The 27712-nt window shown below is 65.0% G+C and overlaps 1 protein-coding gene across 3 annotated transcripts in view; it reads left to right on the top strand.

Annotated features, from left to right (window-relative positions):
* Adgrb1 (adhesion G protein-coupled receptor B1) overlaps positions 1-26106 on the top strand; it is a 61394-nt gene extending 35288 nt beyond the window's left edge. For 2 of the 3 annotated variants that reach the window (XM_026403050.2, XM_077800802.1), the window contains exons 17-30: positions 607-748; positions 6502-6605; positions 9187-9289; positions 9773-9923; positions 10360-10429; positions 11557-11623; positions 13320-13405; positions 18062-18233; positions 20209-20304; positions 21612-21651; positions 23544-24250; positions 25220-25255; positions 25437-25544; positions 25849-26106. In XM_026403050.2, the coding sequence (XP_026258835.1) occupies positions 607-748; positions 6502-6605; positions 9187-9289; positions 9773-9923; positions 10360-10429; positions 11557-11623; positions 13320-13405; positions 18062-18233; positions 20209-20304; positions 21612-21651; positions 23544-24250; positions 25220-25255; positions 25437-25544; positions 25849-26046 (2080 nt within the window). In that variant the 3' untranslated portion in view covers positions 26047-26106. The remainder of the gene's footprint in view (positions 1-606; positions 749-6501; positions 6606-9186; positions 9290-9772; positions 9924-10359; positions 10430-11556; positions 11624-13319; positions 13406-18061; positions 18234-20208; positions 20305-21611; positions 21652-23543; positions 24251-25219; positions 25256-25436; positions 25545-25848) is intronic. The other variant, XM_077800803.1, reaches the window with a different exon arrangement.
* The last annotated feature ends 1606 nt before the right edge of the window (positions 26107-27712 follow it).

Raw genomic sequence — 27712 nt, 5'->3', positions numbered from 1 at the left:
GGCAGCGGCAGGCCTAGAGAAACAGGGGGGAGCTTCCAGCTATGGGCCACCTCTCGGCAGGAAGGCAGTGTCCGAGATGAGCGGTGGACACCAGGGGGACTAGGCCTGGGGGAGGTGGCTGCGGGAACGAGGCAGTTCCAAGGTCACCAGCTCCTGCGGGCGCCTGGGCCTTGGGGCCGGGGCGCTCTGGAGCGGCCCCTCGCCGACTCCAAGAGCGCCCCCGCGCCCCTGGGTTCGCGCCCCGCCGCACGTGTGCCCTGCGCCCCTGCGGCCCGTCCTCGCTCGGGGCGCCCCTCCCGCGGGCCGGCGGGGGCGCGAGGCCGCCCGGGCGCGGGGCCAGCGCCCGCCCTCCCCGCCGCGCCCGCGCCCCGCGCTCCCGCGGGCTGCTCTCCGCTCTCGGGCGCGCGGCGGGCGGGCGCAGAGGCGGCCATGGGCGCCCGGGTGGCGGGGCCTGGCGGCGGCGGGGCGCGCGCGGCTGCGGGCGCAGGTGCGGGCGGCGGGACGGGCCGGGCGCGGCGGCGGCGGCGGCAGCGGCGCTCGGGGCCGGGCCGCCCGCCTGCCGCCGCCGCTGACGCTGCCTGTCTCCCCGTGTCCCGCCGCCCCCAGACCCTCCTCCTCCGCCCCCCCGCAGCTCGGGCCTTGGTCGTGGCGCGGCTGCCGCACGGTGCCCCTCGACGCCCTCCGGACGCGCTGCCTCTGTGACCGGCTCTCCACCTTCGCCATCTTAGCCCAGCTCAGCGCCGACGCGGTGAGACCCCGGCGGGCGCGGGAGGGGCGGGGGCGGGGCGCCGGGGTCGGCGGCGGGCGGGAGCCGGGAGGGCGCCCGTCTCCGCCGGCTTCCCGGGGTCGCTGCGCCCAGCAGCCCTCTCGGGTCCCGGGACTGGAGAGGGTGAGTGGGAGCGAGTGGGCGGCCCAGGACCCTCGGGAAGTGACTGACGGGTGGGTCTCCACTGGGCTCTCCTTGGAGGCCTGGGACCTTGGAGAGAGCCAGTCCTCAGGGGAGTGAGGACTGCTGGCCCTGGGCGCCTGGGGCTGGGGGGCTTGGCATGCCCCTTCACTTGGCCGCTGGCTGCCCAGGACAAGGAGGAAGGTGTGCTGCTACCTTCTTGGAGCCCTTCTGCACCCACCCAGATGGAGCCCTGTCTGCGGAGGTGGCTGTGTCCCCAGGCAGGGCTCTGGGGGTGGCAGAGGCTGCTGGGCCTGGCCCAAGTCCTCAGGCAGGCCCCGTCATCTCTGGGCCTCCTTTTTGTTCCTGTGATTCTTGTGGGGGCTGTCGGTTCCCATGGAGACTGCATCTGGGGCAGCCTGCTGGCTGGGGCCCTGGGCGCTGGCCCAGCCTCACTAGGGCTGGTGGGCTCTCTCCTCACCCAAGGGCTGACTGAGCTGCACCCACCTGCCCCAGGAAGGCCAGCCCTCCCTTGCAGACCAGTCGGCCAGGCAGGCCCAGGTCAGCCCACCAAGGAGGGAATAAGCCCCCAGTTCTTGGCTCTGCCCAGACCTGGTGTGGAGGGGTCCAAGGTGGCAGGTGTGGAGGGGTCCCGGATCCTGGGCATGTGAGAGGCATGGCTTACCCCCACGGAACCCAGGTTCCTTGGGAGGAGATCTGTGGGCCTCTCAGGACACTCTGGCCGCCACCTTTGTCTCTAGAAGTCTGGCAGTTGGTACTGCCAGCTAGAGTCCTTCCCCTCCCTCCCCAGGGTTAGACCCAAGTGGGACATCTTCGGTCATTGCTACTAAGCTCCTCCATTGACAGGCAGGAAAACTGAGACCTGGGGAGGAACTCACTCAAGGCTTTGGGGTGGGCCTGGGCCAGACAGGGGCAGCAGCAGGTCCACCGGAAGACTCCCTGGGAGAGGCGACTTTCTGCATCGAGGCCCTCTCCACGAAGGCAGCAGCTGCCTCTGCCTGGCTTTCCTAGGGCTCCCACATGGCTGAGGCACGCAGCACGCTGCCAGCCGTGGGCTCCAGGGGCTACTGTCCCTGGGCAGTGAGAGCAGGACAGGACAGGGAGAAGTGGAATGGGCTGCAGTCCTGCTTGCCCTCTAGCCCCGGGCCGTGGAGCCAGTGTGGGGGTCTGCAGGCTCGGGCTGGCCTCTGCCCACTGTGGCCTGTTGGATCCCCCTGAGCTTGGTTTCCCCCGTCACATGGAGGAGCTCTGTCCTGTGCCCAGGGCTCATGGTGACTGGGGGCCGTGCGGAGGGGTTTCGGGCATTCCAGGCAGAGCTGACCTGAGCCAGGTGCCTATAAGGGAAGAGAATGGAGGCCGCTCTTGGTGGGCGGGGGTGGGAGACCAGGTGCTGCATTCTGGTGGCTGTGGCAGTGATCAGGGGCAGTTCTGGGGTGGGGGCTTCCAGCATCAGGTCAGCGGTCACAGGGTGGGGCTACGGGTCCCCAGACAGAGCAGCTGAGGCTGTGGGCACAGGTGCTGGCAGTAGCCGCAGGGCCACACACTGACCTTGGGACTCAGCCGGTTGTCTGCCTCTCAGAGCCTTAGTGTCCTCATCTGCAAGATGGGATGGTGGTCAGCTCTGCTTGGCTCTCTTGCTCCATTTGGGCTCCCGGTGCTGGGCCCAGGCCTCAGCTCAGAGGGAAACTGACCAGAAGGAACCGGGGCAGGCAGGGCCTCTGCCCAGTGCTCACTAACACCAGACCCCTGGCTGCCTTCTCCCCCACCTTGCTGCCCCATCCCACTTTGCACTGGCCTTCTGGAGGGGGAGCTGGGCTCCAGAGTGTGGAGGGCCCAGGCTGATGTGGACAGCAGACATGCTTAGCCAGTCCTGGGCAGCCCAGGCTGGCAGAGGGAAGGCCTGCCGAGCTCTGGGGCCACAGCAGCAGCCTCTGTCCCTCCTGGATGGGGTCTAGGGAAGTGCCCAGGGAGGGTTCAGAGCAGAGTCCTGGCGGGTGTGCACGGTTCACCTGAGTTTTGTCGGGGGTAGTGACAGCCATCCCGGGAGGGAGAGGAAGGCACGGAGCTACTTGGTACCTGCGGGAGGCAAGAGGCTTGAGGCAGAGAGCACCACACCATCGAGGCTGGGCCCAGGGGCTGGCTCCACTCCCTCCAGAGGCGAGCAGAGGGAGCCGGTGCAGAGGACCTGGGGGCAGGATGGCAGTGGGGTCCAGGTGCTGCAGGATCCCATGGGAGCAAGGTGGAACATCAGGCAGGTGGGGCAGTGGCTGGGGCTGAGCTGGTGGCCACAGGGAGAGACGGGTGCTGCTCCCACACTGGCTGGGCTCCTGCCTTGGCTGGATGTTTAAGCTGCATGTGGGAAGTGGGTCTGAGTGGGCAGAGGCTGTGGTGCCCAGGCATAGGGTGGCTCTCAGGGACTGCCACCCAAACCATGGCCTGAGATGGTGGTCGAGGTCTGGTGCCGGCGCTGCACCCTGGGAGCTAGGGTGGACAAAACCCAGGAGCCCCGAAGCAGGCCCAGAGCCAGGGTGGGTGCAGAGGCTGCGCTGCCGCTGGGTGCTGCCGCTGCCCGAGGCAGGTTGAGTAACGGCTCTGAGTCACACCTGTGCGTGGGCCGACGCCACCTGTCCTGGAGCTGCAGCAGAGATCAAACTAGGTGATGTATTTATGGCTCTTGACACAGCCTGGCACGGAGCAAATGGTCATAAAGGACAGTTTTGTCCTGCGTCTGCAGTGGGCCTCCAGCTGTGCTAGCGAGTGGTGGCCAGGTCCCAGCTGTGTGCAACCAGGATCAGGCCCAGAATGTGACTGAGATGAAGGCTCAGCACGTGATTTGAGTTCAGGGATCAGGGTGTGACCTGGGGAGGCTCAGGATATGACAGAGTTCAGGGTTTAGTGTGCTAGCTGGAGTTGGGTCAGCCTTGTGAGCACTAGGGAGCCACAGATGGTGTGGGAGCAGTGACAGGGAAGATGTCACTGCAGGGTGGAAGTCAGTCTCAGGGGCGCGAGGTATATAGAGGGCTTGGGAGAAGATGGGGGTAGGGAGCTCATGTGGTGGAAAGGCAGTAACCAAGCACACCAGAAGAGCCGTTGGCATCTGGGGTGACCAGGACCCTGGGAGGTCAAAGGTGGTGACGGGGTGGACCCAGGAGGTGGGTTCAGACAAAGTGTTCAGGGAGGGCCTCTGTGAGGAGGTGACTTCGCTGAGAAGGGCCAGCCACGTGAAGGTCAGGGGAAGAGCGCGGGGCAGCAGAGCAGCCTGTGCAAAGGCCCCAGGGCGGTGCTGAGCCTGGCGGAGGAGCTGGCCTCCAGTGGGGGGCCTGGTTGTGGGCCTGCTCTGTGGGAGTTGGGGCCAGTGCCTCAGCCGTGAGGTCTCAGCCGGCCCTCCTGATGAGGCTGGAGGTCCCCCGCACCCTTGGCCCTGGGGCTGTGGCCTCTCCCTGTGCCATCGCACCCAGCACCGGGCAAGGCTGTCAGGAGTGACCGATGCCAGGTGGGGAGGGGCAGGTGGGGGAGCTGGCAGGCTGGCGACGGCCAGGCCTACGGAGGGCAGACGAGGCAGATGGCCAGAGGTCGGGGCTGGAGCCAGCATGGCACAGGCGCGAGACAGTTGCTTAGCCGCCTGTGGCCTGCTCAGGGCCTTGGACTGTTTGCTGAGGCCACCTGCCCACACATCCCTGTCCACCTGGCCTCCCAGCCCGGTGCAGGTTCCCCGCTGGGGAAGTGAGAGGTCACGGACTAGCCCCGGGGGTCACTGCTTCGAGGAGGGGTGGAATCGAGCAGCGCTCCCCAGGAGAGCGTCAACGTGCTGTGGGACAGCTAACGCAGGGTTGGGGAGGTGAGACCCCCTGGCTGGTGGTCTGGGTCTCCTGCAGAGCCTGAGGACAGCCGGGACATGTGGCAAAGGTCCCCAGCACTGTGAGGAGCCAGGTGTGGCGCCAGGCCCGGGAGGCCAGTGCCCTGTGCCTGTGCGAGGCACTGTGTCTGTCTCGGGTCAGCATGTGCCTAGGCATGTGGGACCTGGGGTCTGAGTCTCCCCAGGGTGGAGCCCCAAACAGGCTACACCAGGCTCACGCTGGCCTGGCGGGAGGGGAGGGAGCGTGGAGTTGCTGGGCAGGGGGACAGACCCAAGTGGTAAAGACCTCACAGCAGGTCTCCGCTGGCCAGAGCTCCACCTGGTGCCTGGGTAGAGATTGGGGCAGCCAGAGCCCAAGGCTTTGCGACAAGGTCTGCAGGAAGGTGGGTCTCGGGGGCCAGAGCCCAAGGTTTTGTGACAAGGTCTGCAGGAAGGTGGGTCTCGGGGGCCAGAGCCCAGGGGTGCTCTGGGCCCAGGGCAGAAGGGCTCTGAGGGCCAGGTGTGCCCAAGAAGACGTGAGGACAGCTGACCCTGAGAGTCGTCTAGGTGTCCCGTCTAGGGCGATAGCACTGAGGACAGCTCCTGGGGAGCCAGGGTCTGGGGACACACTGGACGCCGAGGTCATCCAGTGAGTTCCAAGATGAGCTCATCCGAGAGCCAGGAGCTCTGGCCGTGGCCATGCCCTGTCTGCCCCAGGACCCCAGCCCCATGGAGAGTCCGGGGTCTGTGAGCTGGCCTGCTGTGCTGCCAGACCCCGGCTGCCTGGGTGGCCCTGGACAGTGTCCTCGGTTTTCCCAGATGGCGCCCTCCCCTCCTATTCCTGGGCCAGGAAGTCTGACAGCCTCTGTGCGGGTCAGGGTGACAGCCACAAGACCAGGGACAGGCCGGCTGCCCGGGAGGTGGTCCTGCTGCACGCGGGGAGGAGCAGGCCAGGGGTGTGGAGAGCAGGGCAGCCTGGGCGGCTGGGGGCTGGGGAGCCAGGTTGCAGTGGACGGAGTGGGCCCCGGCGCTGAGGCACCAGAAGGAGCCTCGGGGTGGCCCAGCTCCCCCTCACTTCCTCCTCCCCCCGAGAGCCCGGGCGGCAGGCTGGCAGGGGCCGGGGTCTCTCAGTTCCTCACGCTTGCTGGGGTACAGGAGGCTCACGACATGGATGGTGGGCTGCACAGGGTCACCGTGTCCTTCTGAGTACGCCGGGCACATGGTGGGGAGTGAGGGACGGCTTGGCCCTGCCCCTAAGGGGCACATTGAGATCGGATGGCCAAGGTGCCAGCCCCCTGGACCAGGGGATCGTACTCCAGGTAGAGGGAAGCCCTGCAGCAAAGGCCCTGAGGTGGGGACGAGTGGGGACAGCTGTGACGTGGGGGTAAACCGCGGTGCCAGCCAGAGCAGGGCAGGAGGGAGCACAGCTTTGCTGGGGCTGTGGGAGGAGGCGCGGCTGGGCCTGTGGACAGCGGAGGCTCCGGAGGCTCGGGGCCGAGAGCTTTCTGTGGGGCGGGGCCTTTGCTCCTGACGCACCTGCACAGGAGGTCCTGGACTTGGGTCCTGGGCGCCATGGCAGCAGAGGGTCTCTGGGGGCTTGCCGTGAGGCTGTAATGACACCGTGGGGCTCCCCTCAAGGGCCCAGAGCCCCTTCAGGGACAGGCAGCAGCGCAGACCCTGGGACCTCGAGCGTGGGTGGTCAGCCGCCTTGGGCCCAGCAGCACGGAGACCCTTGCTCACCCTGCATTCCCACACCTAGAACATGGAGAAGGCACCTGTGCCGTCCGTGACGCTCATCGTGGGCTGCGGCGTGTCGTCCCTCACCCTGCTCCTGCTGGTCATCATCTACGTGTCCGTGTGGAGGTGGGTGCCACCCCGGGATGCCTGGCTGGGGGAGGTAGGCCCTGAGCTCCATGGCCTCCCAGGACGTGTGTCCGCCTCTCCTCCGCCTGCGGCCCCAGCCGGCCCTCTGCACAGCCTGCCCACACCTGTTTTCTGTTTCTTATTGCTGGGTCCACATACACAAGTGTCCCTGTCCCACTGAAGCAGGGCAGGGTGGACGTGTGGCCACACTTTGCCTCAGCTGGGCCCGCACTACAGAGGTGCCTGTTTCTTCTGACACTCTCTGTGATGGATGCCCACCCCAAGCCCCACGGCAGGTGCACGTGAAGCACCTGCCCCTTGCCCACCAAGTCCTCTTGGTCACCTAATACCCCTGTGTGTCCTCACATGGGACCTGCAAGGCCATAGCTCCTGGGACCACAGCCTGGGACCAGCTCAGGACTCAGAACCTCTCCTGCTGCCCTGCCCCAGGCTCCTTCCCTCGAGGCCACAGGGGCTCAGCATAAGAACCCCGGACCTGCGATGGGCCCCGTCTGTCCACCCCGTGCACACCAGGTGGTGTGCACACAGGGGTGGGGCCAGGTGGAGCCAGGGTGCATGGCAGATGCAGGCTTGGGTCAGAGCATGGGGCTGGGTAGTCACAGCGGTGTGTCCTTAACTGTAGGTCTGCGACCAGGTGGCTGAGTGGCCAGTCTCCCTACCATCTAAATCTAGGCCTCCCTGGTTCCCACCCATCAAGTAGTTTAGAGCAAGAAGGGTAAGCTCAAGGTCGCTGGCGAGGCGGCCACCCAGGATGTCCAGAGGGTGGGCGGCCCCCGCGCCGGGCCCCTTCTGCTCTCCAGGCAGCAAGTTGTCAGCCAGTAATTGGAACTGATGGCCTGGCCACCGTCTGGGGTTAGGCAGTAAGAGGTCAGTGCGGGCTGGGTGGGGAGGGAGACAGGCGCTCTCCTGGTGACTGGGTCGCCATTAGCAGCAGGCACCCTCTGCTATCCTGCCCCAAAGCAGAGCATCCTCTGCTCCTCTCCTGGGATCTGCAGGGGTCCACGGCATCCGTGTTCCCATAGCTCTTCCCCTGGGAACCGGGGCCCCCAGAAGTTCGGGGTTAGGGCTGGGGGGCCCCGAGCTCCAGCTCTGGCTCACAGAGCTTTTGCTCCTGAGGTTGTCAAAGCACCTTCCTCAGAGCCCTACTGACTGTCCCAACGCCCCTGTCAGCTGCAGGCAGGGACAGTTCTGATGGGTCCATGAGGAATCGGGATCCAGAGAGGGATATGAAACACCCAAGGTCATATAGCACTTCAGAGCTGTGTCAGGGCCCCCCAAAGCTCAGCCAGGAACCTTCTGCTCTCAACCTGAGTGGATCTAGGTACCCAGGGCTAGTGGTGATGATGGTGGTGATAATGGCCATGTAATTATGGTGTTGGTGGTGATGGTGATGGTGGTGGTGATAGTGATAATGGTGGATGGTGTTGGTAGTGATGGTGGTACTGATGGTGATGGTGGTGGTGATAATGGTGTTGATATGGTGGTTGTGGTGGTGACGGTGATGGTGGTGGAGATAGTGATGATAGTGATGTGATGGTGTTGGTAGTGATGATGGTACTGATGGTGATGGTGATGATGGTGTAGATGTGATGGTGGTGATGGTGATTATGGTGGTGGTGGTTGTAGAGGTGGTAGTTGTGGTGGCAGTAGAGGTGATGATGATATAATGGTAGCAGTAGTGATGGTTGTTGTGGTGATAGTGATGGTAATGGTAAGGTGATGGTGGTTATAGGGGTAGTGTGGTGATGGTGATGTAATGGTGATACGATCATGGTGGTAGTGATGATTGTTGTAATGGTGATAGTGAGAGTGGAGTTGTGATACTGGTGCTGATGGTGGTGGTGATGGTTGTGGTGGTAGTGGTGGTGATGATGGTGGTACTGATCCTGATGGTGGTGGTCATGGTGGTGGTGATACTGGTGCTGGTGATGGTGGTGGTGAGGTCTGTGGTGGTGACAGTGATGGTGGTGGTGGTGGTGGGAGTGGTGAGGTTGTGGTAATGATGGTGGTGGTGGGAGTGGTGAGGTTGTGGTAATGGTGGTGGGGATGGTTGTGGTGGTGGTGACAGTGATGGTGGTGGTGGTGGTGGGAGTGGTGAGGTTGAGGTAATGATGGTGGGGATGGTTGTGGTGGTGGTGACAGTGATGGTGGTGTGGTGGTGGGAGTGGTGAGGTTGTGGTAATGATGGTGGTGGTGGTGGTGGGAGTGGTGAGGTTGAGGTAATGATGGTGGTGGTGGGAGTGGTGAGGTTGTGGTAATGATGGTGGGGATGGTTGTGGTGGTGGTGACAGTGATGGTGGTGGTGGTGGTGGGAGTGGTGAGGTTGTGGTAATGATGGTGGGGATGGTTGTGGTGGTGACGGTGATGGTGGTGGTGGTGATGGTGGTGGTACTAAGAGTGTGATGATGGTGGTTGTGGTGTTATTGAAGTAGGGAGGGGAATAGTGGTGGTGATGGTGACAGTGACTGCGTGGAGGAGGTAGGTAGGGCTCTGGTCTTGGGGTAAGGATCCTGGCTCTTGTGAAGAGAAGGCTAACCTCAGGCCCCATATTCTCCCACAGGTATATCCGCTCAGAGCGGTCAGTCATCCTCATCAACTTCTGCCTGTCCATCATCTCTTCCAATGCCCTCATCCTCATTGGGCAGACTCAGACCCGCAACAAGGTAGGTGGCCTTGTGCCGTCATGTGCACGTCCCAGTGTCTTCCAGTGTCTTCGGGTGGCGTGGGTGGGTCCTGCAGCAGGGGCCTCCTCCAGCCAGCCGTGAGTCTGGACGCTCCCAGTGGGGCTGCTGGTTTGCCCTTCCTCAGTGCCCTGTCCTGCTGCCCCCTCCCACTCAACATGGCAGGCTCAGACCTCAGGTGGGAGCCTCTTCTTCCTCACGGAGCCAGCCCACCTGTAGGGGACAGAGGCACTGCAGGAGTAGGCCCCTGGGCTGGCAGAAGCTGGGAGGAGGGGTCTGTCCCTGGCAGTCACCCACCCTCAGCCTGAGGTGTCAGCACCCATCTCGGCAGGGACTGGGTCACCCCTCAGCTGCTTCCTGCTTGGGGACTTGGCCTGGTCACAGCTGGGGACGCTGGGTGCTGGGGGCGCCCGCCCCAGGGGCGGTGAGCGCCTGCCCAGCCCTGCCGGCCCTGCCCACCCCCAGGTGGTGTGCACGCTGGTCGCGGCCTTCCTGCACTTCTTCTTCCTCTCCTCCTTCTGCTGGGTGCTCACCGAGGCCTGGCAGTCCTACATGGCGGTCACCGGCCGCCTGCGGAACCGGCTCATCCGCAAGCGCTTCCTCTGCCTGGGCTGGGGTGAGCGTCCACAGGGCGGGTGTTGGCCAGCGGGTGGGCTACCCTCTCTGAGTCTGCTCCACTCTCCGTCCTAGCCCCTGCTCTCCTTCCTGTCCTGCGGCCCTCTCCACCCGCCCTCCCCTTGTGAGTCTTCCTGAGCCCTGGGGCTCCTCCCTCTTTGCCGGGTCCATGCAGATGGCCCAGTTCAAGGTGACCTTCAGAGAGCAGGCAGCTCTTCAGCAGGAGTGCTCTGAGCAGTACGTAGAACAGGCTTACATAAAACACGCCTCCTGGCTCCGTGAGACCCAGGTGTGCCCGGCCGTCCTGTCCCCCAGCCCTCTCCTTCAGCGGCCTCCTGTCCACCCCTCACACACTGCCCTCTGGGGTTTGAGACATGTCCCTGCTGCCCCCTCGGCAGGGCTCGGCATGGCCAACCGGCTCTTCTGTCCTTCTGCAGGGCTCCCTGCGCTGGTGGTGGCCATTTCTGTGGGATTCACCAAGGCCCGAGGGTACAGCACCATGAACTAGTGAGTCAGGGAGGTGGGGACGTGGTGACACCACCCGGATCCCTGACTTTTGACCATCCAGGAGGGTGAGGGCTGCCATGCCCTCTGCCCTGTCTGGCCGGGTGCTGTCCCAGGGAGACTCGGGGAGGGCGGGCCCTGGGTGGAAGCTGAGCCTTCAGGCAGGCCCTGGCTCCTGCCCAGCTGTGGGCAGTGAGTTGAGAGAAATGGGCGGGGCCAGCAGACCCTCAAGAGCACCTTCTTGTTGGGGCATAGTCCCCTGGCCTCCGCACCCTCCACAGGTGTTGAGCCCCCGGACAGCTCAGCAGGTTCCCTCCCATGAGCCTTTGGGGCAAGGCAGGGGCAGGGTCCACTGCACAGATGCAGTCTCTGAGGACCTTTTAAAGGGTCATCTGGGCCAGGTCCCGGGGCCTTCAATGCTGAGCTGGGACATTGGGGGCTTATCTTAAAGGCAGTAAGGGTTCCCCTGGTGGGGAAGAGGGCCTGGGCTCAGGGGGGGAGTTGGGGCGGGCAGAGTGTGGCAGGGTGGCGGGGTGGGGCAGGTGGAGAGCGAGGCCCCCCTGGGCAGACGGGCGTGGCTCTGTGGGGCCCAGGGGTGTAGCGGCAGCATGCTGGGGAGCCCTGAGCGGCTTCCGGGCAGATGGCTTGGAGCCCAGCCTGGTGAGTGCCGGGCGGGAAATGTGGCCTGCCCCAGAGATGAGAGGAGGGGTGGGTGGGGAAGCTGTGGTGGGTTTTCCAGGGTGAGGATGAGTGTGCTCCGTGGACACTTGCCGGCTAGAGGGGATGCCCTATAGTGGCCCAGTGTCCCACAGGGATGGTCCTATGGGCACCTGGTGGTTTCCAGTGAGGGGGGTGGGGGGCTGATAAGTGGGAAGGGCCAGGCCAGGTGCACCGTGACCAGAGCAGGAGGACCGTGGTCTTGCTGGCCTGGACCCTGCCGCGTGGTTCTGAGCAGGCGTGTCCCCGGTGCTGGGCCTTCTTCCATCTGAAGCAGGGATGACATGGCCCTCTGGGGCTCCTGGGGATCGCAGAGCCTAGTGTGTGAAGTGCCCCGGAGGCAGGAGGTGCTCACTAGGTGCTGCTCCTCTTGTCCTAGAGGCAGGCAGTCCTCACAGCCTCTCTCCCTGCAGCTGCTGGCTCTCCCTGGAGGGGGGACTTCTGTATGCCTTCGTGGGACCAGCTGCTGCCGTTGTGCTGGTACTGACCCTGTGCCTGGGCCTCTTCCTCATCCTTGGCTGACCTGGGAGTGCCCACCTGGGGTAGCCCTGACCTTGGAGTGGGCAGCTCCTCCTGCCCTGCTTCGACCTTGCCCCCAGGGTGCTGGGGTAGGCCAGAGTGTTACTGGGTCCCTGTGGCACAGCTTGCCTGACCGTGGCCCCGTACCCCTGTCAGGAGGTCCGAGCAGGCTTGGTGAGTGAGGGGTGGGTGGGGACAGATGGACAGACAGACAGCTGGAGCCGCTGGGAACATGCAGGCCAGGCCTTCGTATGTGTGCCCACCACACAGCTTTTAGAGCTGGCACAGAGGCCAGGGCTTCCCCTGAGTAGGTGCCAGGGATCCTCCCTTCATGGTCCTCGAGTTTCCTGTCCATTTGTTTTGTGAAAGACATAAGACTAGCACCTGGTGCCCAAGGCTGGTGTCCCCAAGCAGATGGACTGGGGGACTGGGACTGGAGGACCTGCCTGGGGTCGCTGGCCTCTGCTGGGCCCACCCAGCTCTGAGCCTGGCTCCTGTGCCTGCCTCCTGGTGCTGCGAGAAGAGCAGAGCATCAAGATGCTAGGTCCAGCTTGGGGTGGGCACTTCTCTGTCTCTGACCCATATCCCCCCTCCCCACCTTCTGGTGGGACACAGCACACGCTGAATGTGTCAGACAGGTGGACGCTGGGCACTGGATGGCAGACCCTGAAGGGCATGGGTCGGGGGATCCTGGGCTGCATCAGTGCCGACGTGGGCAGCTTCCACAGGTAGTCCCAGGCCCTTCTCACAGGCCTGGCCACCAGAATCCCTGTTCTTTATTCCTTGAAGGTGCCCGAGTGGGAGGGGCTGGAGCAGGGCATCCACAGTGGCCTTGGCCAGCAAGACCAGGCATTGTTTAATGGCAGGCACCTGGGGACCAGGGAGGGGCTGAAGAGTCAGGGACCATCCCTGCTGGCCTGTGTGCTATGGTCCAGGGCCTGCTGCACTTCCCTGACGTGGTCCTGGTGGCCAGTGAGCTGCCCAGGAAGGATGGCCTTACCTAGGCCAGGTGCTCCCTCGATGTGTCTGCTGGGGACCTCCTGTTCTCGGAGCTCCAGGGGGCAGTCCCTGTGTGGGATCCTGAGCCTGCCAAGCAATGGGGACAGCGTCAGCAGCGCTGGCCTCTGGGTGGGGTCGCCCAGGTTCCTTCCAGAGAGCGTGGCCCCGGGGAGCTCAGGAGCTCTGCTGCAGTGAGTGGGGGTGTGGCGACAGGTGTGAGGTGGGACACGTCTCATTCCAGCAGAGGCACGGACTCTGTGGGCCCTCTGGGAATTAGTAGCTCGGGGAGCAGCCTGGGAGACATACCTGAGCCCCAAGAACCTCCCAGAGTGCGGGTGCCCAGGGAGGTGGCGAGCAAGGGGAGAGCAGAGAGGTCAGAGAGGGGTCCCCAGGATGGGCTGGTGAGAGTGTCTGAGGTGCGTTCCCTGACAGTGGAGACGGGGAGGGGCAGGCACTGGCACGTGGGGCTGGAGGAGGCGAGGTTCTGCATGGACAGCAGCTGGACTGGGCCCACTGAGGCCCCTCGCCTGGCTGGCACTGGAGGCCACCTGGTGGAAGCACTGGAGGTGGCCCTTGAGCTGAGGGCCCCAGGGGTGTGGCCGCTGTGGGCTGGAGCGCATGGGTGGCGCTGCCCACACCTCTGCTCTCTGCCTGGCAGGTGAACATGGTGATTGGGATCCTGGTGTTCAACAAACTCGTGTCCAAAGATGGCATCACCGACAAGAAGCTGAAGGAGCGGGCAGGGTAGGCCTGGGCCGCCGCGGCACCCTGCACACTCTGGGCTGCCAGTCCCAGAGCCCACCCACCCTGAGCCCACAGCTGGAGGTGCCCATCACTCAGCGTGGCACTGCAGGGGTGGGGGCCCAGGCAGGGGGGACTGAAGCGTAGACACAGCTGCTCCTGCCTCGCCCTGTGCCTCAGTTCCCCATCTGATGGTGACAGGGCGGGGCCCTTAGGATCCCCAGGAACAGCGAAACTGCCCACAGAGACCCTCCTGTGCTGGGCTCTGGGTGGTGGGGCACCCCCCCCGGCTGGCCGTGTGGCCCTGAGCAGGACCTTACCCGTCGGTGCAGCTGACTGTCCTTGTGGGCCTTCATCCCGGGGAGGAAGGGTCCGCAGGAGTCATGCTCCTTCAGACGGCCCACAGTGCGTGGTGCTCTGGGTGGGCAGGCTGGCCACAGCCAGAGTTGGGGGAGCCTGCCCTGCCCCTGTGAGCCCTCCTCCCTCCCTCTGCCTGCTGCCTGTCTGTTCTGCCCCTGGCATCTGCGTGGGGCCCCACCCGTGTCCTCTCCCCTCTGTGCCAGTCTTGCTTGGTGTCTCTCTTTCTCTCTGTCTCTGTCTCTTTCTTCCTGGCTCCTCCTACTCGCCTCATTGGACAGAAGCGGCAGAGTCTCCCCTGGGGTGCCCAGTGGGTTCTGGTCCCTGGTCCTGGTTGGCAGCCACCACGCAGGCTGGGAGCTTCTTCACTGAGCTGTGTGCCGGTGACTGGGCCCTGGCTCCCAGTCTGGGCACAGAGGTCGCGGCAGGCTTCCGCTAGGCCTTGCTCACCCCACCTTACGCGCTCCAGGATGGGCATCACACCCCAGAGCGGCCCTAGGCTGCACAGCCGGGACCGAGGACGGCCACTCTGGCTGCATCGGTGCAGTGCAGAAGCTGCGTTGCAGAGTGCTGCCCGTGCCTGCCTGCCACTGAAGCCGACTCCCCTGGGGCTGGGCCTGCTGAGGCCTAGGAGGGCAGATAGCTGGTGGAGCTGGCATGGTTGTAGCCTGGGCCTCCTGGGCTGCGGCCTGACCTCGCCACAGGGGTGGAAGGCACACACATCCCTGGGTGCTCGTGCAGAGGTGGCACACCTCCACGGCGAGGGGCCACTGCCCAGGTCAGCTCCCAGACAGGAGGGCTCCCCCGTCCACCCACCCTCAGCGCCTGGCCCCCGGGGGACAGCAGGCAGATGCCTACCCCCGCTCAGCAAGCAGGCAACCCAGCTTCCGTACCCAGGGAGGAGAGGAGGGTGGCAGGGGCCTCCCTCGGGCGTTTGCTGGCTTGTGCAAACTCCAGGAGAGATGCGCCTACCGTCAGCTCATCCTGGGCACCAGACCCAGCTGCCAGCCAGGCAGCAGGAGCCCTGCCCACACCAGCTCCTCTTCCCCAGCCGGGGCCCTGGGCGGCACAAGCCCCGGGGACCGCTGGCTGGTCTTCCTCTGCCCCGTGGGTTTCCATGAGACGTGTTTGCTTCTGTTTCAGCCTTTGGTTTCACTTGCAGTCAGCTGCCCCAGGCCCCCCTCGGGCGCGCCCTCAAGTGTGCCGAGTGCGGAGTCCCCCGTGCTGCCGATGCCTCCCGCGACGTCTCCAGCAGTGCCGTGTTAGTGCCTGGCTGCCCGCCAAGGGGCGCCTGCCGCCCTGCCCCCGCTCACGTCTGTGTTCTGTGTTCTTGCTCTCTCCAGGCCGCTGACCCCAGGTTTCCTCAGGGCCTCTGCCCTGCCTCACCCCCTCCCCAGGCTCTCTCTTCCATGTTCCAGGCACTGGGCTCTGTGCCGTGAGCAAGGCGGGTGGGAGGCAGAGTGACCCAGGCCAGTCGTGGTGGGGATGAGAGCACGGCCACCCCTCGAGGGCCAGGGCCAGCGTGGGGCTGGCTGCTACTGCTTCCTGGTCACACCCCAAAAATGCTGCTTGCCAGATCCTGGGCATAGGAGGCACTGGCCTGCCTCCATGGACACAGGAGGGCAGGGAGCCTGGGCTGTGTGGGGATGCATGAGTGTGAAACTGTAATGTGAGTGTGAGCAAGAACATGTCTAAGGGTGATGGCATGTACACGGTGTGTGCTAGTGTGCACATGTGTAAGAGTGGGTGCATGTGTGCCGTGTGCTAGTGTCACATGAGGTGAGAGTGGGTGGATGTGAACGTGCATGTGTGGGATGTGTGTAGTTGTATAAGCATCTAAGTGTATGGGTCTGTGTGATTGAACGTGTGAAGATGTGTTAGAGGTGTGCACGTGAGTGTGAGTGTGTGCATATGTGTGTAATGTCGCCACAGCCAAGGGAACCGGTGGCCGGGCTTGGAGTCAGTGGCCAATTGCAGACTGGCTTTCAGAGAGGCTCTGAGCAGTGCTGGGCAGTGTGGGTTCCGGTGGGCAGGCTTGAGGGTGGAGTGTCCAGGCCTCCGGCTTCCTCAAGTCGCAGTGATGGCCAAGCCCCTAGACCCTTACCCACCAGGCCCTTCTGCTTCCTGAGCTGGGCTCTGGATCCCAGGATTTTAGGAGCCTTAAGAGAGAGGGCCAGGGCCTGCAGGAGGTGAGCTGGATGCAGAGATGTGGCAGGATTACCCTGCACTGACAGGCGGGTGAGGCACAAGGCCAGCCAAGCTGTGTGACCTGCCGTCACGCCTGGGTCCCACACTGGCTGAGAGACAGGGCACCCTGCTCAGGGAGGGCCAGGTATTTGGAGTTAGCAGCCTTGCTGGGTGAAGGACTCACCCCAGGTGGGAGGCCGTGGGAAACCTCTGCTGGAGCCTGAGGAAGCCTTAGAGAACCTCAGCCGGGCAGGAGATGGGGTGGCACCCCCAGGCTCTGCCCAGATCGCCCCACACCTCAAGACATCTGACTCCCAGCCTATGGGTCGAGGTGTTTGGGAAGCTGCAGAGGCTGGGGGTAACATGTGGTCCCCAAGCCCAAGCCATCTGCCAGCCTGGGGAAGATGGGCTGTAAGTGTCAGGCCTGGAGGCTGCTCCCTGTAGGCAGTCAGGGAAGGTGACGTGGGGGGCTGAGAGAGGCTCCCCTGACTCAAGAATCTGCTTTGGAAGGGAGAAGACAGGTTGCCAGACACTCCACCTTCGTAGGAAACCGAGGCCCAGAGCCCTTGGGGATGCGTGGGCACTTGTGCAGGCCAGCGGGTGCCGTGCTGTGCCCGTCTCGGGATGTGGAATGAGCAGGCAGTGCAGCCTGGAGGGAAGGGGCAGGGGCTGCCTGCCCACCCAGCAGGGCAGGCTCCAGGCCTAGGGCCCTGGCGTTGGGGGTTTGTGCCTGGCACAGAAGGCCCAGTGAATAGTGCCTGAGCGGAGTCTGCAGTAGTGTGGGTCGGTGAGGGTCACGTAAGCCCTAATTCCGGGGCCTGTGCTGTGTCTGGGGAGGGAGAGGGGGAGGCCGCCTGGCCGCTCCTGGCCTGAACCAGAGGGTGGGTGACCAGGGAGCTGTCCTTGAGATCCTGGAACTTCTGGCTGGGCCAGGAGCAAGGGAGCCTGTCCTGGACACCCCACTAGGTGCTGGCTGAGAGCAGGCAACTCCCCCGGACAGCTCCCTGGGAAAGGAACAAGGCTGGCCTGCCATGAGGGTTGGGCCTGGGGGAGAGGACGAGGGGAAGGGACAGGTGTGGCCAGCTCTGCAGGGCCCCTGAGATTGACGGATGAGGATGGGGAGCGTCCCCTTAGCCCACAGGGTCCTCAGTGCTAGACACCCAGCAGTGTCACCATCCAGGACCTCTGCCAAGCCCCCCGATCAGGGGGCTCCTTTAGCTGGCTGAACTCCAGGCCTCCCAGACTCTTGCCCAGCAGCCTGCTGCCCCTGACCCACACCCAGTCCCACTCTCTGTCCAGTCCTCCCGCTGCCCTTCTGCTGCTCTTTCTGGGAGACAGAAAGGTAACTCCTAAAGGAGAGGGGAGCAAGTGGCCCTGGTGCCCGAGTGCCAGCAGCTCAGCAGCCTGGCCCAGGCAGGCAGCAGACTCAGCAGTGGTCCCCCGGTCCCAGGTCCCCAAGGGTCACCCCAGTGCAGGGACGGGGTCATTTGCCTGCTCCTGTGTGTCCCGCAGCCCTGAGGCAGCATGGCACCCCTGCTGTGGGAGCCAGAGGGCTGCGGGGTGGTGTGCCTGCAGCCAAGGTGCCCTGTCCCTGGCTGAGTGCAGGGGCAGGGGCAGCTCAGGCCGGTCCACAGGTAGGGCACTGGGCTCCGGAGGGTGGGTGCGCAGCCGCAGCCGGAGAGGAGGAAACGCCGCCGTCTCTCTGTCCCTGTCTGTCCCTGTCTGTCCTCTGGCCCTCTGGGCTTGTCTGACTGCTCACCTGTGTGTCCCTCAGTTTCTGTCCCTCCCTTTCTAAGTTCCTGCCTCCCTCCCTCCCTCCCCAGTGGCCTCCTGCCCTGCGGTCAGGCTGGGTCTCTGCTCCCTGGCCCTGGAAGCTGGACGCGGGGCCTCCCTACCTCGCCCTCTCCCTCCTGACCCATTCCAGTCGGCCACCCCGCCCTGTGAGGAGCCTGGGACTCTCCCAGAGAGCTTCTCCTCCTCTTCCTGAGTTTCCAGGTCCCCTTAGAGCTCTGGGCCTCGGGGAGGCTCTGACTGGGGAGAGGGCAGGGCCGAGTGCGGGCGGTGGGCGGGGCGGGGAGGCGGGCAGGAGGGGCAGCTGACGCCCTCCGTCCCCAGGGCCTCCCTGTGGAGCTCCTGTGTGGTGCTGCCGCTGCTGGCGCTGACCTGGATGTCGGCTGTGCTGGCCGTCACGGACCGCCGCTCCGCCCTCTTCCAGATCCTCTTCGCGGTCTTCGACTCGCTGGAGGGCTTTGTCATTGTGATGGTGCACTGCATCCTGCGCCGAGAGGTGGGTGGCCCTCTGTACCCAGATCCTGCCCCTGCCTGCCCTGCGGAGGGAGCCGGGAGACACCGCTTCTGGGGCCCCCCCGCTCCTGTCGGCCGCAGGGACCTGGCCGGGCAGGAGCGTCCACACGCAGTTCCACAGAGCCAGGGCTGCCACGAATGGCCGCCTTGGACCAGGACAGCTTCCAGGACACCCTCGCGGTGCAGGGTGACGGAGGCAGCTGGGGCTCCATCCTTGCGGAGCCTGCTGAACAAGAGAGCTGGTAGCAGATGCTCTTGGCATTGTCTGGGCCAACCAAGTCTGAGTGGCCTGTTGGCCGGGGGCAGCAGAAAGGGTCACATCCTGAGAGCTCGGAGTGTGGGAGGACGTGCGTCGTGACCTAGGGACTGGACTCCTATGTGGCTCAGAACCAGGATGTGGCTGGGGGGCAAGAAGGGCCCAGTCCTCCCCTTCTCCCCAGAACCTCCTAGGACAGTGGCAAGCGGACTCTTGAGAAGCTCAGAGATGAGGGAGGACACTCAACAGGGAGGCCCTGGAGGTCAGGCTGCAAGAGGAGAGTCATGACCTGAGCAGCCTGCAGCAGGCAGCTAACACCAGGCCACCAAAGCCCAGAGAGCTGCCCGAGGGGCCCCTCCCAGGATCTCAGGAGACCAAGGGAGGACCCTCTGGAGCTGCGGATCCTGTCCCTCTTGGACATCAGGGCACGTGGCCTCCCCAGCTGGGCTGCACTGCCCAGGAAGAGTGCACCAAAAGGCCCTGACGATGGGCATCAATGTGGAGTGCCCCTGGGTCAGTCCACACTGACCCTGAGCCCACCCCTCTGGAAAAACGTGAACTTGCCAGTGGGCCAGAGGAGGGGACCTAAAGTTCCGGGTTCCATGCTGCAGCTGGTGGCCCCTCTGGAAGCCCCCGCCTGCAGCCCCGGCCCCTGACAGCCCGTCAAGTGACCACTGAGGTTGAGAACTGCTGAGGGAGGAGCCGGCCAGAAACGGCATGGGGGAACCGAAGAGCCCCCAAGGGAGGGAGGAAGTCCCCAGAGCCCCGCCCTGCCATCCCCAACGGCCACTCACCCTGACCACGGAGCACTACCAGTGCCTTGCCTGGCCCCAGAGATCTGCTCGTGCCCTCGATTCTCAGCGGCACCATGGCCAGGTGCTCGGCTGCCCGCCTGCCAACAGCCATTCTGGCCCGGCATGGACTTGGGGCTGCAGTCTGCTCCGAGGTCACCATCTTGCCTCCGGCCCCTGTCCTGGCTGCTTGGCTCTGTGAACAAAGAAGAGTGGCCTGTGAGGAGGAAAGAGCAAGGACACCCAAGGACAGAGCAGCTTGGGAGTTCAGACCTGAGGGCGGCAGCCGCAGAGGTGGCAGGGGTGAGGCCAGGGCGGGGGCTGGACAGACATCTCTGAGACCTCGTCAAGGAGCGGGCAGAGAGCCCAGAGGGCGGGCAGAGCATCGCCGTGGAGCCTGGCCCTGGCTCAGAGCTGCCTGGAACCTCACGAAGCACCCCTGGACCTCCGATCTCCACCTCCTTTGGCAGTTGCTGGCCACGTGGACAGGACAGGCAGAAGCTGCAGCCCCACCCGCATGGCTGAGGTCCCTTCAATGGAGAGTGTTGCTGGAGGAGGAGCAGGCCGGTCCACCTGCAGGGACCCCCATCCGTCTGCCTGCCTCAGAGAAGAGGCTTTGGTGATGAAGGACAGGTCTGAGGCCACTGGAAGTCCTTGCCCGACTCCAGCCAGCAGGGCCTGCAGTGTTCAGCCAGGGGACTCCAGGTTTCTTCATTCTTATGCCACAGAGAGCGCGAGAGTGTCTCAGAGATGAAGAGAGGAGCCATGGCCTGCTGTGGACATGTCCTGTCCCCTCCTCCACCACTCCTCTCAGTCCTCCCCCAGCTGCAGGCCCGCCCCTTCCCGGGCACCCCAGAGCTGCCATGTCCCCGGGCCCTGCTGCACACTGACGCTCCCTGCTCCCTCCCCAGGTCCAGGACGCCGTGAAGTGCCGCGTGGTGGATCGCCAGGAGGAGGGCAACGGGGACTCGGGGGGCTCCTTCCAGAACGGCCATGCCCAGCTCATGGTAGGACTGGGAGCCGGGGGCACAGGCACCCCCACTGGGAACCTCAGGGTCCTCCCTGGGCCCAGAGCTGCCCTGGGCCGAGGCAGCCCATTAGAGGAGCCCTGAGCTCAGTTTGCACGTGAGGAGACTGAGGCTCTCCAAGGTGAACCCCGATCCAGAGCTTCAGGCTGGAAGGGTGGAGCTGGCGTCCATCCCACGTCCAGCTGAGCATGAGGCCCTGCCCGCCTGCCCGGCTCTTAGCCTGCCCCTTCTAGGACTGCACACAGGCCCCTGCGAGGCCACCAGCTCAGGGCCTCCTGAGCACCAGGCCTCTGTGCAGCTGCCCACATCAGGCCCCCATGGACACTGAAACTGCCCGCCACCCTCAGACCCTGACTCCTGGCAGCCCAGTGCCACCAGGCTCAACCAGGATCCCCCAGCCCCTCTGGCCCCTGGCCTGGAGCTGGCAGCTCGAGCCTAGGCCTTCTCTTGCCCAGGCAGGGCCTCCAAATCCCCACGATGGCCTAGGCTTCTCCATCCAGAAAGGGGCCGTGTCAGGGTTTCCGGCAGATACTGGGTCACTTGGAGACACAGCCCCTTCCTGAGGCTTCTCCTGGCTGACCCCTGACCTTAGTGGGAAGATTCATCTTCCTGTCGACCTGTGTTTGCAGGGAAGGAGCGTCCAGGTTTGAGAGCAAGGGCTGGATTGTCCCCTGGAGCCCTGTGGCCTCCGAATGGGTCTGGGATGGCCCAGGCCCAGGGTGGGCCTGGCTGTCATTCCCTTCTCCTCGGCTGCTGCCCTCCTTGCTTTCATGGGGACCAGGCCCCTGCTCAAAGGATGGCCAGTGGTGGCCGTCACCACCTTGGCGTCCCTCCTTTGCTCTGCCTGTCCCTGGCCCCTGGCCTTCCTGCCTCAGCCCCAGCACCATGGCAGGGGCCCAGGGAGAGGAGGTGCTCCAGACCCCGAGGCTGCTCCTGGCCTGGGGTTGGAGGCTGCGGTCAGCAGGGCTGGCCAGCTGCCCCTTGGGGGCTTAGAAGAACACAGATGGCCTGCAGACACAGACGCAAACAACAAACAAGGAAACACGCACACGTCCGCTCACGCTGCCATGCCACACGCGAACACGCACGCAGACACTGACACAGACAGGAGCACTTGTTCCCAGTCACGTCCACACCACCCCCAGGCCTGCGGGGACTCTGTGGCCTGGGCACCTGGTGACAGCGCGTCAGCGCCTGGGCACCTTGTGTGTGGTCCTCCAGGCCTCCCTGCAGCAGTAGCCCCTCCGCCCCCTGGCCCTCACCCCTGCCCAACCTCTGTCTTGCAGACTGACTTTGAGAAGGATGTGGATCTGGCCTGTAGATCAGGTGAGCGACCGACAGGTGAGACGGCAGGTGGCCGGGTCGGCCCACTGCTTCCTTCTCTTTGCCCAGCGTCTGTGTGCTCATCTGTCCTCGCCCTCTGCTGGCACCCTGCCCCTGTCCCTCACACCCCCGAGGCTGCAGGAGAGCTGTGGTGCTGTTGAGGGCGCTCCAGAAACCTGTCCCTGAGTCCCTGATGGTCGGCCAGTCCAGCTCTCCTGCACCTGCCTGACTCCCCTGCACCTTCCTCCCGGGCAGCGAGGCTGGGAACTGTGCATGAAACCCTGCCACCCCTCGCCACCCTCTCCTGCCACCCACCCTCCCTAAGCACCCTGTTCTGTGTTGCCTTCACTTCATCATTCGTCCAAGCCTGGAGGACAGGCAGGTTGAGCTGGCAGGGAGGAGGACCCACCACGGGGGGTCTAGGCAGTGCTGAGCTTCCTGGAAGCAAGAGCAAAAAGAGAGTCTGCCTAATAAGGCTCCTAACCCACCCCAAGAGTCAGATAACAGAGGTCTGCTTCCTCCAGTGGTGTCCTGGGAACCGGGTATCTGGGGCAGTGGCAGGCAGTCTTTTCTGTGGAGGGGCCACCTAATCATGCTCCCTCTGGCTGGCCAGGTACTTAAGGCATCTTCTCTAGAGCTAGACATGAGGCTGGGACAGTCCCAGGTGGCGAATGTCAGCTGCTGCCAGGTGGACCCCAGCCGCAGGGGTGTGCACTGGGCCCCCAGAGTGCTTGGTGCCTTCTGAGTGGCTTGGGGCCACACAGCCAGTGCTGGGCACAGGTAGAGGAGGCACACCACCCGTCCACAGTGCTGGACGCTAGCCCTGCCGCACAGCGAGCCGAGCACCTGGGTGCGATGGGGTGTCTGGGCCCGTGGGGCGTGGGACGTTGTTGAGTGACCAGCCCCAGCTGGGTGTCTCCTGAGATGGCCTTGACCCTCGGGGAAGGTGCAGGTGGAGAGGGCAGTGGAGGAGCACGGCCTGCCGGGGTCAGCTGCAGGAGGGAAGGCACAGGTGGCTAGACCCTGCAAGGGGCCTGGGGAGCGCCCAGGAGGTGGTGGCTAACACCAGTGGGTTCTGGTGAGCTGGGATGGAGGGAGCAGCTGGTGGACACCAGGGCTGGCCCGGATATGCTCAGAAGCCCATCAGGCCAGTATGGGTGGGGCACCGGGTTGGGTCTGGCTCTTTAGAGAATGGAACCACTGGGTGTGGAGAGGCTGCTGTGGACACTGGGTGGTGGAAAGCTCTGGCCCTCCAATGGCTAGTGGAGGTGGGTTAATCAGGAGTGGGATGGGAGGTGGGGCCAGCTAAGCCCCGGTCACAGGGCAGGCAGCCTGGGCCAGCTGTCCAAGGACCAGATGACCTTCAGAGTGGAGGGTGCCCGCCAGGCATAGGCGTCCAGGCTCCAGGTGCTGGGAGGCAGGAGGCGTCCATCAGGGTGCAGGCTTGAGTGCTTGAGAGCCTGGGTTGGGCTTGCTGCCCTCCTGGGCAGATCCTGGCACGTCCTCCCCACACCGACTCAGCCATGAGCAGGCTTTGGGCAGCGGGGATGCTTGTCCAGCCGGGGCCCCTTCCCCAGAATAGGCTGCTCCACTTGCTGCCCTGGTGTGTCCCTGCACTCCTGGGTAGGGCCACCTTGCTTGTCCTTCTGAGCTGCTAGGACAGGACACTTGTGGGTGACAGTTGTTTGTCTTCTTGCTGGGGCAGGCAGAGGGGCACCCAGGTGCCAGCCTTGCTTGAAAAGATATGAGCCTTGGCCAGCTCTGCACCAGGCCTGGGTCAAGGGCAAGTGCCCCAGGCCAGCCAGCAGGTGGGACCGGGGGCAGTGGTGCTGGCCTGTCTGGGCCCTCCCGCTGGGGGCCAGCCTGACCCCCATCTGCCTCTCATGACCCCACAGTGCTGAACAAAGACATCGCGGCCTGCCGCACGGCCACCATCACAGGCACGCTCAAGCGGCCATCACTGCCTGAGGAGGAGAAGCTAAAGCTGGCCCATGCCAAGGGGCCACCGTCCACCTTCAACAGCCTGCCAGCCAACGTGTCTAAGCTGCACCTGCATGGCTCGCCCCGCTACCCTGGTGGGCCCCTGCCCGACTTCCCCAACCACTCACTGACCCTCAAGAAGGACAAAGCACCCAAGTCCTCCTTCGTTGGCGATGGGGACATCTTTAAGAAGCTGGACTCAGAGCTGAGCCGGGCCCAGGAGAAGGCTCTGGACACGAGCTACGTGATCCTGCCCACGGCCACGGCCACGCTGAGGCCCAAGCCGAAGGAGGAGCCCAAGTACAGCATCAACATCGACCAGATGCCCCAGACACGCCTCATACACCTGAGCATGGCGCCCGAGGCCGGCTTCCCCACCCGCAGCCCACCCACCCGCGAGCCCCCTGGCAGCGGGCCTCCAGAGGCACCCCCTGCCCAGCCCCCGCCACCCCCGCCCCCACCACCCCCACCGCCCCAGCAGCCCCTGCCTCCACCGCCCACCCTGGAGCCAGCGCCTCCCAGCCTGGGGGACACGGGGGAGCCCTCCGCCCACCCAGGACCAAGCTCGGGGACTGTCACCAAGAACGAAAACGTCACCACCTTGTCTGTGAGCTCCTTGGAGGTGAGGGTACCAGGGCCAGCTGAGCTGGCGGGGGCAGCGGGTCGGGCTGCACTCAGCGCGGTGTCTAAGGGTGTCCCAGGGGGCGCGGGCGGCCGGCCCGGCCTGCAGGGAAGGCTCCCGGCCCCCAGCAGCAGCAGCAGATGGGCCGGGCTGACAGGCCAGCTTCTACCTGCACCACTGGCCGGGCAGGGCTGGCCAGGACCCGCTGCCCTCAGGCCCACTCCCAGGGAAGCAGGCCAAGTGAGAGGGAGCTTTTAGCAGCCCATGCTGGCCATGCCTCTTGTCCCATGTCCCCTCTCAGGCCCCAGCCTGGGTGCTGAGTCTAGCCTCCTCATGATCGGGCAGTGTGGCAGCAAGTGTCCCCATATCAACCTGGCGTCTGAGTTGACCAGTGGGATGTGAGACTCCGGTCAGGGTAGGGCCTGAGGGACGTACTGCCCCTCCTGGCTCTCGGCCTCTGGGGATCCACCTGGGACCCAAGTGCATCCTCGGGTGAGCCCAGCCTTGTGGCCCTCGTCAGTCCTGACCCTGGGCAGCATGTGCTGGTCTGGCTGAGCTGGACACCCTGGCCCAGCCCTGACTCTGGCCCCTGGCACCTGCCTGTGGGAGGAGCAGCCTCTAGACAAGCTGGCAGACGGGCCCCTTGGGGCCGGGAGAGGAGGGCTGTGCTGGCCAGGGTCCTGCCGTCGGGAGGAAGCTGCTCCTGTCCTGTCTGCCAGCCGGTTGCTGTCAGCAACCTTCAGCCTCAGCAACCCCACTGCACCTTCCGAGCCCCCGCTGGCCTTAGTGAGTCCAGGGAAAGGCAGCCTGCCCAGAACACAGGCCCTGGGGGCACACCCTCTGGCCTGGCGTGGACCCTGAAGGCAGGACAGGAGCTGGTCGCCCTCCCTCACCACAGGGAGCACCTGGACTCATGGTCTGGGAGTCTCAGAGAACCAGTAACAAATGAGCATAAACTTGTCCCCACAGCGGCGAAAATCGCGGTATGCAGAACTGGACTTTGAGGTGGGTGCTGATGTCCCCCTCCCTGGACAGGCAGGGCACACCCAGCCCCTGACCAGGCAGCTCAGGTCACTGGGGCGGGCAGGGAGGTGGAGTTGGGGCGGTGGCGGGCCCTGTCCCCCGGGGCTGGTGATGGGCAGCCTGGCGGGCCGGGCCCGCTCACAACAGTGGCCTCCCTCTGCAGAAGATCATGCACACGCGGAAGCGGCATCAGGACATGTTCCAGGATCTGAACCGGAAGCTGCAGCACGCGGCCGAGAAGGACAAGGAGGCGCTGGGCCCCGACAGCAAGGTTGGAGGGCGGGAGCGGCATGGGGTCCCGGGGCCTCCCCTGCTGTCCACACCCACTCTGCCCACCTGGTCACTCACTCCTTCACTCATTCTGCCTCTCCTGTGGACCGGCCTGGTGGGCCCAGGCTGGACCCCGAGGGGCAGGACGCAGGTGAGCCTGGCACGGCGCTCAGGGGTGTGGTCAGGGTGGGGGCAGGCGGGTTCCAAGCCGCCCTCCCTGAAGCCCCTCCTGACCTGGTCTGCTCCCTCTTCTCCCTCCCGCTGCACCCTGCCCCTCGCCCGCGCCCCTGCCCCTCGCCCCGCAGCCAGAAAAGCAGCAGACGCCCAACAAGCGGCCCTGGGAGAGCCTCCGGAAGGCCCACGGGGCGCCCGCCTGGGTGAAGAAGGAGCTGGAGCCACTGCCGCCGTCGCCCCTGGAGCTGCGGAGCGTGGAGTGGGAGAAGGCCGGAGCCACCATCCCGCTGGTGGGCCAGGACATCATCGACCTCCAGACGGAGGTCTGAGTGGGCGGGCGGCGGCCCGCACTGGGCCAGGAGGAGGGATCTGCTCTGCCCGCTCCGGCCACAGGACGGGCACAGGCACGCTCGCGTGCAGGCCAGGCCTGCACCCCGGCCTCAGGGCACAGACGGCCAGGCAGAGGGCCCGCGCTGGGACCAGAGCCAGACGCAGGACAGGAGGTGGCGCAGCCCGGCAGGCACAGGGCTCCAGAGGCCCAGAGGTGCCTCAGACTCTGCCCTTGTAGGGCGAGCCCCAGCGGGCGGGGGGCTATGGACAGCGGACAGGCCTGGATGGGCCAGTGTCCCCAGGATGCCCACCTGAGACTCCGCTGCAGAGGACCAGCCCGGGTGGCCCGCTGGCCTGGCTCCATTTTTTAGACACCCCCCACCCCTCGGGAAGCAGCCAGACCCCCACTCCCTTCCAGGGCCCTGGGCCCCTCTCAGACCCAGGCAGAGAGCACAGCCCTGACCCGAGGCCCCTAGGGGCAGGACTAAGCCCACTTTGGGAAGACACAGGGTGGGGAATCTATTTTTTCTCTCCTTTTCTTTTCTTCAATAAAAAGAATTAAAAACCCAACTGCGGAGTGCTGTTTGTGTCGGCAGCTGGCCTGGCTAGGACAGGCCTGCCCCTGGCCTCGGGTCCCAGTGGCCCTGCAGCTCCTGCCCCGTCGGCAGCCGGGGGTCTGGCCCGGGCTCCCAGGCGCCCTGTCCAGGCCGTGGGGGGAACTCTGGGCACTCGTCCTCGGTGGAGGGGACAGGCAGCTCCGACCCAGCCTGGTCCCGGGCCTGTCAGACTCCCCTTGTCTCCTGGGTCACCTTCAGGAAGGAGCACCCACAGCAGTAATTTAAAGGAAAGAAGGAACGTGGGGTCTGTGAGGGAGGGCACTGGCCTCCGACGGCCATCTCCTCCGTGTTCCCTGGGCAAGCTCCCTACGTCCATCACTGGGTGCTTGCTGTCCCCAGACCACGTGGCCCTATCTGGCCAGGGTTGAGTTGGGAAGGCAAATGTGAAGGTGCAGAGCCATCCCCAGACCCGGCGGGAGCCCCCTGTGAGGAGCTCCTTCCTGCCTCTCTCCCAGTCTCCAGCAGGGGGCAGCCTGAGTCCCTCCAGGAGCCTGGCCCCGGAGCTGTGAGAGGAGCTGCCAGCAGGTCGGGGGACATCCGCCAGCCCCTTCCTCCACGGCTCCCAGCCAGGAAGCCCCAGGACTGCGGGGAGCCTGCTCTGCTTGGGGACTGCAGAGAGCCCACTGCCCCTCCTCAAGCCCCACAGACCTGACTGAGGGGACTTGGAGCTCTTGAAAGGGCATGTGACAGGCTCTCTAGAGTCCTCCGCCCAACAAACCCAGCAGGAGGAGGGGCAACCTGGCACGGGTCCCCTGGACAGCCTGGCCTGGGCCCCTCCTCCGCACCGGGCTTTGTTCCTGTGAACTTCACTATGGGTGAGGTTGGGACAGGCTGGGTGTAGAGACCACGGTGAGCACCGCACCGTGGACAGCCCCCGGGTGCCACATGGGAGTGGCGGACAGTGAGCCAACGACAGGGAGAGAGGGCAGTGTCTGCAGCGGCCCCGAGGAGCCCCCCAGAGCCCCCAGAGGCCCAGACACTATACCTACCAGGGGCATGCCCAGTCCACTGGCCCTCTGCCTGCACCGGTTGTGTCTGCTTCAGGGAG

This window comes from Urocitellus parryii, chromosome 7 (assembly GCF_045843805.1).
Source record: "Urocitellus parryii isolate mUroPar1 chromosome 7, mUroPar1.hap1, whole genome shotgun sequence".
NCBI lineage: Eukaryota > Metazoa > Chordata > Mammalia > Rodentia > Sciuridae > Urocitellus > Urocitellus parryii.
The sequence above is the reverse complement of the archived record's forward strand: the minus strand, read 5'-3'. Positions and strand labels throughout refer to the sequence as shown.